Here is a 13,383-nt window from a genome sequence, read left to right as displayed (position 1 = left end):
TCCTCCGCCTCATACTGACTGTCCCCCCTCCTCCGCCTCATACTGACTGTCCCCCCTCCTCCGCCTCATACTGACTGTCCCCCCTCCTCCGCCTCATACTGACTGTCCCCCCTCCTCCGCCTCATACTGACTGTCCCCCCTCCTCCGCCTCATACTGACTGTCCCCCCTCCTCCGCCTCATACTGACTGTCCCCCCTCCTCCGCCTCATACTGACTGTCCCCCCTCCTCCGCCTCATACTGACTGTCCCCCCTCCTCCGCCTCATACTGACTGTCCCCCCCCCCCTCCTCCTCATACTGACTGTCCCCCCTCCTCCGCCTCATACTGACTGTCCCCCCCCCCCTCCTCCTCATACTGACTGTCCCCCCCCCCTCCTCCTCATACTGACTGTCCCCCCCCCCCTCCTCCTCATACTGACTGTCCCCCCTCCTCCTCCTCATACTGACTGTCCCCCCTCCTCCTCCTCATACTGACTGTCCCCCCTCCTCCTCCTCATACTGACTGTCCCCCCTCCTCCTCCTCATACTGACTGTCCCCCCTCCTCCTCCTCATACTGACTGTCCCCCCTCCTCCTCCTCATACTGACTGTCCCCCCTCCTCCTCCTCATACTGACTGTCCCCCCTCCTCCTCCTCATACTGACTGTCCCCCCTCCTCCTCCTCATACTGACTGTCCCCCCTCCTCCTCCTCATACTGACTGTCCCCCCTCCTCCTCCTCATACTGACTGTCCCCCCTCCTCCTCCTCATACTGACTGTCCCCCCTCCTCCTCCTCATACTGACTGTCCCCCCTCCTCCTCCTCATACTGACTGTCCCCCCTCCTCCTCCTCATTCTGACTGTCCCCCCTCCTCCTCCTCATACTGACTGTCCCCCCTCCTCCTCCTCATACTGACTGTCCCCCCTCCTCCTCCTCATACTGACTGTCCCCCCTCCTCCTCCTCATACTGACTGTCCCCCCTCCTCCGCCTCATACTGACTGTCCCCCCTCCTCCGCCTCATACTGACTGTCCCCCCTCCTCCGCCTCATACTGACTGTCCCCCCTCCTCCGCCTCATACTGACTGTCCCCCCTCCTCCGCCTCATACTGACTGTCCCCCCTCCTCCGCCTCATACTGACTGTCCCCCCTCCTCCGCCTCATACTGACTGTCCCCCCTCCTCCGCCTCATACTGACTGTCCCCCCTCCTCCGCCTCATACTGACTGTCCCCCCTCCTCCGCCTCATACTGACTGTCCCCCCTCCTCCTCCTCATACTGACTGTCCCCCCTCCTCCTCATACTGACTGCCCCCCTCCCCCTCATACTGACTGCCCCCCTCATACTGACTGCCCCCCTCATACTGACTGCCCCATTCCTCCTCATACTGACTTCCCCCCTCCTCCTCCTCATACTGACTGTCCCCCCTCCTCCTCCTCATACTGACTGTCCCCCCTCCTCCTCATACTGACTGCCCCCCTCCTCCTCATACTGACTGCCCCCCTCCCCCTCATACTGACTGCCCCCCTCATACTGACTGCCCCCCTCATACTGACTGCCCCATTCCTCCTCATACTGACTTCCCCCCTCCTCCTCATATTGACTGTCCCCCCTCCTCCTCCTCATACTGACTGTCCCCCCTCCTCCTCCTCATACTGACTGTCCCCCCTCCTCCTCCTCATACTGACTGCCCCCCCTCTCCTCCTCATACTGACTGTCCCCACTCCTCCTCATACTGACTGTCCCCACTCCTCCTCCTCATACTGACTGTCCCCACTCCTCCTCCTCATACTGACTGTCCCCCCTCCTCCTCCTCATACTGACTGTCCCCAATCCTCCTCCTCATACTGACTGTACCCCCCACTCCTCATACTGACTGCCCCCCCCCCGCCTCCTCATACTGACTGCCCCCCCCCGCCTCCTCATACTGACTGCCCCCCCCCGCCTCCTCATACTGACTGCCCCCCCCGCCTCCTCATACTGACTGCCCCCCCGCCTCCTCATACTGACTGCCCCCCCCTCCTCATACTGATTCCCCCCCCCCCTCCTCATACTGATTGCCCCCCCGCCTCCTCATACTGACTGCCCCCCCCTCCTCATACTGATTGCCCCCCCCCTCCTCATACTGACTGCCCCCCCCCTCCTCATACTGACTGCCCCCCCCTCCTCATACTGACTGCCCCCCCCCTCCTCATACTGACTGCCCCCCCCTCCTCATACTGACTGCCCCCCCCCCCCCCCTCCTACTGACTGCCCCCCCCCCTCCTCATACTGACTGACCCCCCCCTCCTCATACTGACTGACCCCCCCTCCTCATACTGACTGACCCCCCCTCCTCATACTGACTGACCCCCCCTCCTCATACTGACTGCCCCCCCCCTCCTCATACTGACTGCCCCCCCCTCCTCATACTGACTGCCCCCCCTCCTCATAATACTGACTGCCCCCCCCTCCTCATAATACTGACTGCCCCCCCCCTCCTCATAATACTGACTGCCCCCCCCTCCTCATAATACTGACTGCCCCCCCCCTCCTCATAATACTGACTGTCCCCACTCCTCCTCATAATACTGACTGCCCCCCTCTCCTCCTCATACTGACTGTCCCCACTCCTCCTCATACTGACTGTCCCCACTCCTCCTCCTCATACTGACTGTCCCCCCTCCTCCTCCTCATACTGACTGTCCCCCCTCCTCCTCCTCATACTGACTGTCCCCCCTCCTCCTCCTCATACTGACTGTCCCCCCTCCTCCTCCTCATACTGACTGTCCCCCCTCCTCCTCCTCATACTGACTGTCCCCACTCCTCCTCCTCATACTGACTGTACCCCCCACTCCTCATACTGACTGTCCCCCCCCCGCCTCCTCATACTGACTGCCCCCCCGCCTCCTCATACTGACTGTCCCCCCCTCCTCATACTGACTGCCCCCCCCTCCTCATACTGACTGCCCCCCCCTCCTCATACTGACTGCCCCCCCCTCCTCATACTGACTGCCCCCCCCCCTCATAATACTGACTGCCCCCCTCCTCCGCCTCATACTGACTGTCCCCCCTCCTCCTCCTCATACTGACTGTCCCCCCTCCTCCTCATACTGACTGCCCCCCTCCCCCTCATACTGACTGCCCCCCTCATACTGACTGCCCCCCTCATACTGACTGCCCCATTCCTCCTCATACTGACTTCCCCCCTCCTCCTCATATTGACTGTCCCCCCTCCTCCTCCTCATACTGACTGTCCCCCCTCCTCCTCCTCATACTGACTGTCCCCCCTCCTCCTCCTCATACTGACTGTCCCCCCTCCTCCTCCTCATACTGACTGTCCCCCCTCCTCCTCATACTGACTGCCCCCCTCCTCCTCATACTGACTGCCCCCCTCCCCCTCATACTGACTGCCCCCCTCATACTGACTGCCCCCCTCATACTGACTGCCCCATTCCTCCTCATACTGACTTCCCCCCTCCTCCTCATATTGACTGTCCCCCCTCCTCCTCCTCATACTGACTGTCCCCCCTCCTCCTCCTCATACTGACTGTCCCCCCTCCTCCTCCTCATACTGACTGCCCCCCCTCTCCTCCTCATACTGACTGTCCCCACTCCTCCTCATACTGACTGTCCCCACTCCTCCTCCTCATACTGACTGTCCCCACTCCTCCTCCTCATACTGACTGTCCCCCCTCCTCCTCCTCATACTGACTGTCCCCCCTCCTCCTCCTCATACTGACTGTACCCCCCACTCCTCATACTGACTGCCCCCCCCCCGCCTCCTCATACTGACTGCCCCCCCCCGCCTCCTCATACTGACTGCCCCCCCCCGCCTCCTCATACTGACTGCCCCCCCCGCCTCCTCATACTGACTGCCCCCCCGCCTCCTCATACTGACTGCCCCCCCCTCCTCATACTGATTGCCCCCCCCCCTCCTCATACTGATTGCCCCCCCGCCTCCTCATACTGACTGCCCCCCCCTCCTCATACTGATTGCCCCCCCCCCTCCTCATACTGATTGCCCCCCCCCCTCCTCATACTGACTGCCCCCCCCCCTCCTCATACTGACTGCCCCCCCCCCTCCTCATACTGACTGCCCCCCCCCTCCTCATACTGACTGCCCCCCCCTCCTCATACTGACTGCCCCCCCCCTCCTCATACTGACTGCCCCCCCCTCCTCATACTGACTGCCCCCCCCCCCCCTCCTACTGACTGCCCCCCCCCCCTCCTCATACTGACTGACCCCCCCCTCCTCATACTGACTGACCCCCCCTCCTCATACTGACTGACCCCCCCTCCTCATACTGACTGACCCCCCCTCCTCATACTGACTGCCCCCCCCCTCCTCATACTGACTGCCCCCCCCTCCTCATACTGACTGCCCCCCCTCCTCATAATACTGACTGCCCCCCCCTCCTCATAATACTGACTGCCCCCCCCCTCCTCATAATACTGACTGCCCCCCCCTCCTCATAATACTGACTGCCCCCCCCCTCCTCATAATACTGACTGCTCCCCACTCCTCCTCCTCATACTGACTGCCCCCCTCTCCTCCTCATACTGACTGTCCCCACTCCTCCTCATACTGACTGTCCCCACTCCTCCTCCTCATACTGACTGTCCCCCCTCCTCCTCCTCATACTGACTGTCCCCCCTCCTCCTCCTCATACTGACTGTCCCCCCTCCTCCTCCTCATACTGACTGTCCCCCCTCCTCCTCCTCATACTGACTGTCCCCCCTCCTCCTCCTCATACTGACTGTCCCCACTCCTCCTCCTCATACTGACTGTACCCCCCACTCCTCATACTGACTGTCCCCCCCCCGCCTCCTCATACTGACTGCCCCCCCGCCTCCTCATACTGACTGTCCCCCCCTCCTCATACTGACTGCCCCCCCCCTCCTCATACTGACTGCCCCCCCCTCCTCATACTGACTGCCCCCCCCTCCTCATACTGACTGCCCCCCCCTCCTCATAATACTGACTGCCTCCCTCCTCCGCCTCATACTGACTGTCCCCCCTCCTCCGCCTCATACTGACTGTCCCCCCTCCTCCGCCTCATACTGACTGTCCCCCCTCCTCCGCCTCATACTGACTGTCCCCCCTCCTCCGCCTCATACTGACTGTCCCCCCTCCTCCGCCTCATACTGACTGTCCCCCCTCCTCCGCCTCATACTGACTGTCCCCCCTCCTCCGCCTCATACTGACTGTCCCCCCTCCTCCGCCTCATACTGACTGTCCCCCCTCCTCCGCCTCATACTGACTGTCCCCCCTCCTCCGCCTCATACTGACTGTCCCCCCTCCTCCGCCTCATACTGACTGTCCCCCCTCCTCCGCCTCATACTGACTGTCCCCCCTCCTCCGCCTCATACTGACTGTCCCCCCTCCTCCGCCTCATACTGACTGTCCCCCCTCCGCCGCCTCATACTGACTGTCCCCCCTCCGCCGCCTCATACTGACTGTCCCCCCTCCTCCGCCTCATACTGACTGTCCCCCCTCCTCCTCCTCATACTGACTGTCCCCCCTCCTCCTCCTCATACTGACTGTCCCCCCTCCTCCTCCTCATACTGACTGTCCCCCCTCCTCCTCCTCATACTGACTGTCCCCCCTCCTCCTCCTCATACTGACTGCCCCCCCCCCCCTCCTCCTCATACTGACTGTCCCCCCCCCTCCTCCTCATACTGACTGTCCCCCCTCCTCCTCCTCATACTGACTGTCCCCCCTCCTCCTCCTCATACTGACTGTCCCCCCTCCTCCTCCTCATACTGACTGTCCCCCCTTCTCCTCCTCATACTGACTGTCCCCCCTCCTCCTCCTCATACTGACTGTCCCCCCTCCTCCTCCTCATACTGACTGTCCCCCCTCCTCCTCCTCATACTGACTGTCCCCCCTCCTCCTCCTCATACTGACTGTCCCCCCTCCTCCTCCTCATACTGACTGTCCCCCCTCCTCCTCCTCATACTGACTGTCCCCCCTCCTCCTCCTCATACTGACTGTCCCCCCTCCTCCTCCTCATACTGACTGTCCCCCCTCCTCCTCCTCATACTGACTGTCCCCCCTCCTCCTCCTCATACTGACTGTCCCCCCTCCTCCTCCTCATACTGACTGTCCCCCCTCCTCCTCCTCATACTGACTGTCCCCCCTCCTCCTCCTCATACTGACTGTCCCCCCTCCTCCTCCTCATACTGACTGTCCCCACTCCTCCTCCTCATACTGACTGTCCCCACTCCTCCTCCTCATACTGACTGTCCCCACTCCTCCTCCTCATACTGACTGTCCCCACTCCTCCTCCTCATACTGACTGTCCCCCCTCCTCCTCCTCATACTGACTGTCCCCCCTCCTCCTCCTCATACTGACTGTCCCCCCTCCTCCGCCTCATACTGACTGTCCCCCCTCCTCCGCCTCATACTGACTGTCCCCCCTCCTCCGCCTCATACTGACTGTCCCCCCTCCTCCGCCTCATACTGACTGTCCCCCCTCCTCCGCCTCATACTGACTGTCCCCCCTCCTCCGCCTCATACTGACTGTCCCCCCTCCTCCGCCTCATACTGACTGTCCCCCCTCCTCCGCCTCATACTGACTGTCCCCCCTCCTCCTCCTCATACTGACTGTCCCCCCTCCTCCTCCTCATACTGACTGTCCCCCCTCCTCCTCATACTGACTGCCCCCCTCCCCCTCATACTGACTGCCCCCCTCATACTGACTGCCCCATTCCTCCTCATACTGACTTCCCCCCTCCTCCTCATATTGACTGTCCCCCCTCCTCCTCCTCATACTGACTGTCCCCCCTCCTCCTCCTCATACTGACTGTCCCCCCTCCTCCTCCTCATACTGACTGTCCCCCCTCCTCCTCCTCATACTGACTGTCCCCCCTCCTCCTCATACTGACTGCCCCCCTCCTCCTCATACTGACTGCCCCCCTCCCCCTCATACTGACTGCCCCCCTCATACTGACTGCCCCCCTCATACTGACTGCCCCATTCCTCCTCATACTGACTTCCCCCCTCCTCCTCATATTGACTGTCCCCCCTCCTCCTCCTCATACTGACTGTCCCCCCTCCTCCTCCTCATACTGACTGTCCCCCCTCCTCCTCCTCATACTGACTGCCCCCCCTCTCCTCCTCATACTGACTGTCCCCACTCCTCCTCATACTGACTGTCCCCACTCCTCCTCCTCATACTGACTGTCCCCACTCCTCCTCCTCATACTGACTGTCCCCCCTCCTCCTCCTCATACTGACTGTCCCCAATCCTCCTCCTCATACTGACTGTACCCCCCACTCCTCATACTGACTGCCCCCCCCCCGCCTCCTCATACTGACTGCCCCCCCCCGCCTCCTCATACTGACTGCCCCCCCCCGCCTCCTCATACTGACTGCCCCCCCCCGCCTCCTCATACTGACTGCCCCCCCCGCCTCCTCATACTGACTGCCCCCCCGCCTCCTCATACTGACTGCCCCCCCCTCCTCATACTGATTGCCCCCCCCCCTCCTCATACTGATTGCCCCCCCGCCTCCTCATACTGACTGCCCCCCCCTCCTCATACTGATTGCCCCCCCCCCTCCTCATACTGATTGCCCCCCCCCTCCTCATACTGACTGCCCCCCCCCCTCCTCATACTGACTGCCCCCCCCCCTCCTCATACTGACTGCCCCCCCCCTCCTCATACTGACTGCCCCCCCCTCCTCATACTGACTGCCCCCCCCCTCCTCATACTGACTGCCCCCCCCTCCTCATACTGACTGCCCCCCCCCCCCTCCTACTGACTGCCCCCCCCCCTCCTCATACTGACTGACCCCCCCCTCCTCATACTGACTGACCCCCCCTCCTCATACTGACTGACCCCCCCTCCTCATACTGACTGACCCCCCCTCCTCATACTGACTGCCCCCCCCCTCCTCATACTGACTGCCCCCCCCTCCTCATACTGACTGCCCCCCCTCCTCATAATACTGACTGCCCCCCCCTCCTCATAATACTGACTGCCCCCCCCCTCCTCATAATACTGACTGCCCCCCCCTCCTCATAATACTGACTGCCCCCCCCTCCTCATAATACTGACTGTCCCCACTCCTCCTCCTCATACTGACTGCCCCCCTCTCCTCCTCATACTGACTGTCCCCACTCCTCCTCATACTGACTGTCCCCACTCCTCCTCCTCATACTGACTGTCCCCCCTCCTCCTCCTCATACTGACTGTCCCCCCTCCTCCTCCTCATACTGACTGTCCCCCCTCCTCCTCCTCATACTGACTGTCCCCCCTCCTCCTCCTCATACTGACTGTCCCCCCTCCTCCTCCTCATACTGACTGTCCCCCCTCCTCCTCCTCATACTGACTGTCCCCACTCCTCCTCCTCATACTGACTGTACCCCCCACTCCTCATACTGACTGTCCCCCCCCCGCCTCCTCATACTGACTGCCCCCCCGCCTCCTCATACTGACTGTCCCCCCCTCCTCATACTGACTGCCCCCCCCCTCCTCATACTGACTGCCCCCCCCTCCTCATACTGACTGCCCCCCCCTCCTCATACTGACTGCCCCCCCCTCCTCATAATACTGACTGCCCCCCCCCTCCTCATAATACTGACTGTCCCCACTCCTCCTCCTCATACTGACTGCCCCCCTCTCCTCCTCATACTGACTGTCCCCACTCCTCCTCCTCATACTGACTGTCCCCCCTCCTCCTCCTCATACTGACTGTCCCCCCTCCTCCTCCTCATACTGACTGTCCCCCCTCCTCCTCCTCATACTGACTGTCCCCCCTCCTCCTCCTCATACTGACTGTACCCCCCACTCCTCATACTGACTGCCCCCCCCCCGCCTCCTCATACTGACTGTCCCCCCTCCTCCTCCTCATACTGACTGTCCCCCCTCCTCCTCCTCATACTGACTGTCCCCCTCCTCCTCCTCATACTGACTGTCCCCCCTCCTCCTCCTCATACTGACTGTCCCCCCTCCTCCTCCTCATACTGACTGTCCCCCCTCCTCCTCCTCATACTGACTGTCCCCCCTCCTCCTCCTCATACTGACTGTCCCCCCTCCTCCTCCTCATACTGACTGTCCCCCCTCCTCCTCCTCATACTGACTGTCCCCCCTCCTCCTCCTCATACTGACTGTCCCCCCTCCTCCTCCTCATACTGACTGTCCCCCCTCCTCCTCCTCATACTGACTGTCCCCACTCCTCCTCCTCATACTGACTGTACCCCCCACTCCTCATACTGACTGCCCCCCCCCCCGCCTCCTCATACTGACTGCCCCCCCCGCCTCCTCATACTGACTGCCCCCCCCGCCTCCTCATACTGACTGCCCCCCCCGCTTCCTCATACTGACTGCCCCCCCGCCTCCTCATACTGATTGCCCCCCCCCCCCTCCTCATACTGATTGCCCCCCCCCCCCTCCTCATACTGATTGCCCCCCCCCCTCCTCATACTGATTGCCCCCCCCTCCTCATACTGACTGCCCCCCCTCCTCATACTGACTGCCCCCCCCCCCCCCCTCCTCATACTGACTGCCCCCCCCTCTTCATACTGACTGCCCCCCCCCTCCTCATACTGACTGCCCCCCCCCTCCTCATACTGACTGACCCCACCTCCTCATACTGACTGCCCCCCCCTCCTCATACTGACTGCCCCCCCCTCCTCATACTGACTGTCCCCTCCTCCTCATACTGACTGCCCCTCCTCCTCATACTGACTGTCCCCCCTCCTCCTCCAAATACTGACTGTCCCCCCCACTCCTCCTCCTCCAAATACTGACTGTCCCCCCCACTCCTCCTCCTCCAAATACTGACTGTCCCCCCCACTCCTCCTCCTCCAAATACTGACTGTCCCCCCCACTCCTCCTCCTCCAAATACTGACTGTCCCCCCCACTCCTCCTCCTCCAAATACTGACTGTCCCCCCCACTCCTCCTCCTCCAAATACTGACTGTCCCCCCCACTCCTCCTCCTCCAAATACTGACTGTCCCCCCCACTCCTCCTCCTCCAAATACTGACTGTCCCCCCCACTCCTCCTCCAAATACTGACTGTCCCCCCCACTCCTCCTCCTCCAAATACTGACTGTCCCCCCCCACTCCTCCTCCTCCAAATACTGACTGTCCCCCCCCACTCCTCCTCCTCCAAATACTGACTGTCCCCCCCCACTCCTCCTCCTCCAAATACTGACTGTCCCCCCCCACTCCTCCTCCTCCAAATACTGACTGTCCCCCCCCACTCCTCCTCCTCCAAATACTGACTGTCCCCCCCACTCCTCCTCCTCCAAATACTGACTGTCCCCCCCACTCCTCCTCCTCCAAATACTGACTGTCCCCCCCACTCCTCCTACTGACTGTCCCCCCCACTCCTCCTACTGACTGTCCCCCCCACTCCTCCTACTGACTGTCCCTCATCCTCCCCCTCCTCCTGACTGTCCCCCCCACTCCTCCTACTGACTGTCCCCCCCACTCCTCCTACTGACTGTCCCTCCTCCTCCTCCTCCTACTGACTGTCCCTCCTCCTCCTCCTACTGACTGTCCCTCCTCCTCCTCCTACTGACTGTCCCTCCTCCTCCTCCTACTGACTGTCCCTCCTCCTCCTCCTACTGACTGTCCCTCCTCCTCCTCCTACTGACTGTCCCTCCTCCTCCTCCTACTGACTGTCCCTCCTCCTCCTCCTACTGACTGTCCCTCCTCCTCCTCCTACTGACTGTCCCTCCTCCTCCTCCTACTGACTGTCCCTCCTCCTCCTCCTACTGACTGTCCCTCCTCCTCCTCCTACTGACTGTCCCTCCTCCTCCTCCTACTGACTGTCCCTCCTCCTCCTCCTACTGACTGTCCCTCCTCCTCCTCCTACTGACTGTCCCTCCTCCTCCTCCTACTGACTGTCCCTCCTCCTCCTCCTACTGACTACTGTCCCTCCTCCTCCTCCTACTGACTACTGTCCCTCCTCCTCCTCCTACTGACTACTGTCCCTCCTCCTCCTCCTACTGACTACTGTCCCTCCTCCTCCTCCTACTGACTACTGTCCCTCCTCCTCCTCCTACTGACTACTGTCCCTCCTCCTCCTCCTACTGACTACTGTCCCTCCTCCTCCTCCTACTGACTGTCCCTCCTCCTCCTCCTACTGACTGTCCCTCCTCCTCCTCCTACTGACTGTCCCTCCTCCTCCTCCTACTGACTGTCCCTCCTCCTCCTCCTACTGACTGTCTCTCCTCCTCCTCCTACTGACTGTCTCTCCTCCTCCTCCTACTGACTGTCTCTCCTCCTCCACCCAGCCCGTTTCCACTTCGCTGGGAAACAACATTTATCCTGCTTTTCTGCTTTTTTTAGTGGATGGTTCTTCAAGAAGAAACCGTCCGTCCAGTGGTAATTTGATAACTTAATACAGTGGCTTGCTTTTAACATCTACATCTCACTAAGTTTATTTATTATATAAAGACTTCTCTGCTCTGCTCTCTCTGCAGTTCTGGATGACTCTGCACCTGGTTCCCATGACGTTGGAGACCCCTCTACGACTAACTTATATCTCGGAAACATCAACCCACAGGTAAACCTTTTTTGTGGTTTAGAAATTGCTTATAAATGTGTTGTATGAATGTATTATATTCCTAATTGCATATATTAGTAACTGAATTGCTACTGATATATTGTATTACTGAGGATATTCCAATGTAAAATGACGCCAATAACAAAAAGTCCCTCCCTCTCTCCCTGCCTTCCCCCATCTCTGTTTTTCTGGTTGCTTTATAGATGAACGAGGAGATGCTGTGTCAGGAGTTTGGGCGTTACGGCCCTCTAGCCAGCGTGAAGATCATGTGGCCCCGGACGGACGAGGAGAGGGCCAGGGAGAGGAACTGTGGCTTTGTGGCCTTTATGAACCGGAGGGATGCGGAGAGAGCTCTGAAGAACCTCAACGGTATTAAAGCTTTAGTTATCATCACACCACTGACCCCACCCATCACAATGCATCACAACACTGACCCCACCCATCACAATGCATCACAACACTGACCCCACCCATCACAATGCATCACAACACTGACCCCACCCATCACAATGCATCACACCACTGACCCCACCCATCACAATGCATCACACCACTGACCCCACCCATCACAATGCATCACACCACTGACCCCACCCATCACAATGCATCACACCACTGACCCCACCCATCACAATGTATCACACCACTGACCCCACCCATCACAATGCATCACACCACTGACCCCACCCATCACAATGCATCACACCACTGACCCCACCCATCACAATGCATCACACCACTGACCCCACCCATCACAATGCATCACACCACTGACCCCACCCATCACAATGCATCACACCACTGACCCCACCCATCACAATGCACCACACCACTGACCCCACCCATCACAATGCATCACACCACTGACCCCACCCATCACAATGCATCACACCACTGACCCCACCCATCACAATGCATCACACCACTGACCCCACCCATCACAATGCATCACACCACTGACCCCACCCATCACAATGCATCACACCACTGACCCCACCCATCACAATGCATCACACCACTGACCCCACCCATCACAATGCATCACACCACTGACCCCACCCATCACAATGCATCACACCACTGACCCCACCCATCACAATGCATCACACCACTGACCCCACCCATCACAATGCATCACACCACTGACCCCACCCATCACATTGCATCACACCACTGACCCCACCCATCACAATGCATCACACCATTGACCCCACCCATCACAATGCATCACACCACTGACCCCACCCATCACAATGCATCACACCACTGACCCCACCCATCACAATGCATCACACCACTGACCCCACCCATCACAATGCATCACACCACTGACCCCACCCATCACAATGCATCACACCACTGACCCCACCCATCACAATGCATCACACCACTGACCCCACCCATCACAATGCATCACACCACTGACCCCACCCATCACAATGCATCACACCACTGACCCCACCCATCACAATGCATCACACCACTGACCCCACCCATCACAATGCATCACACCACTGACCCCACCCATCACAATGCATCACACCACTGACCCCACCCATCACAATGCATCGCACCACTGACCCCACCCATCACAATGCAACTTCACTTACATCAAATACCGGTTCTGCTTCCTGGGCTTTCCTTTTGCATTGTGGGACATGGGAGTTGTAGAGTACACCAGCAGGTATCACACGTACTGCCTTTAGAAACTATTCACACTCCTTGACTTTTTCAATTTTTTGTTGTTTTACAGCCTGAATATAAAATGGACTAAATTAAGGTTTTATGTCACTACACACAAATACCCCATAATGTCAATGTGGAATTATGTGTTTATACATTTTTACAAGTTATTTAAAAATGAATAGATGAAATATCTTGAGTCAATACGTATTCAATTCCTT

The 13,383-nt window shown here is 59.6% G+C and overlaps 1 protein-coding gene across 2 annotated transcripts in view; it reads left to right on the top strand.

Annotated features, from left to right (window-relative positions):
• LOC129858964 (U2 snRNP-associated SURP motif-containing protein-like) overlaps positions 1-13,383 on the top strand; it is a 35,619-nt gene that overhangs the window by 8,764 nt on the left and 13,472 nt on the right. The window contains exons 7-9 of one of the 2 annotated variants that reach the window (XM_055928230.1): positions 11,263-11,298; positions 11,397-11,479; positions 11,683-11,848. In XM_055928230.1, the coding sequence (XP_055784205.1) occupies positions 11,263-11,298; positions 11,397-11,479; positions 11,683-11,848 (285 nt within the window). The remainder of the gene's footprint in view (positions 1-11,262; positions 11,299-11,396; positions 11,480-11,682; positions 11,849-13,383) is intronic. The other variant, XM_055928228.1, reaches the window with a different exon arrangement.

Source organism: Salvelinus fontinalis, chromosome 7 (genome assembly GCF_029448725.1).
Source record: "Salvelinus fontinalis isolate EN_2023a chromosome 7, ASM2944872v1, whole genome shotgun sequence".
Classification (NCBI taxonomy): Eukaryota; Metazoa; Chordata; class Actinopteri; order Salmoniformes; family Salmonidae; genus Salvelinus; species Salvelinus fontinalis.
The sequence above is the reverse complement of the archived record's forward strand: the minus strand, read 5'-3'. Positions and strand labels throughout refer to the sequence as shown.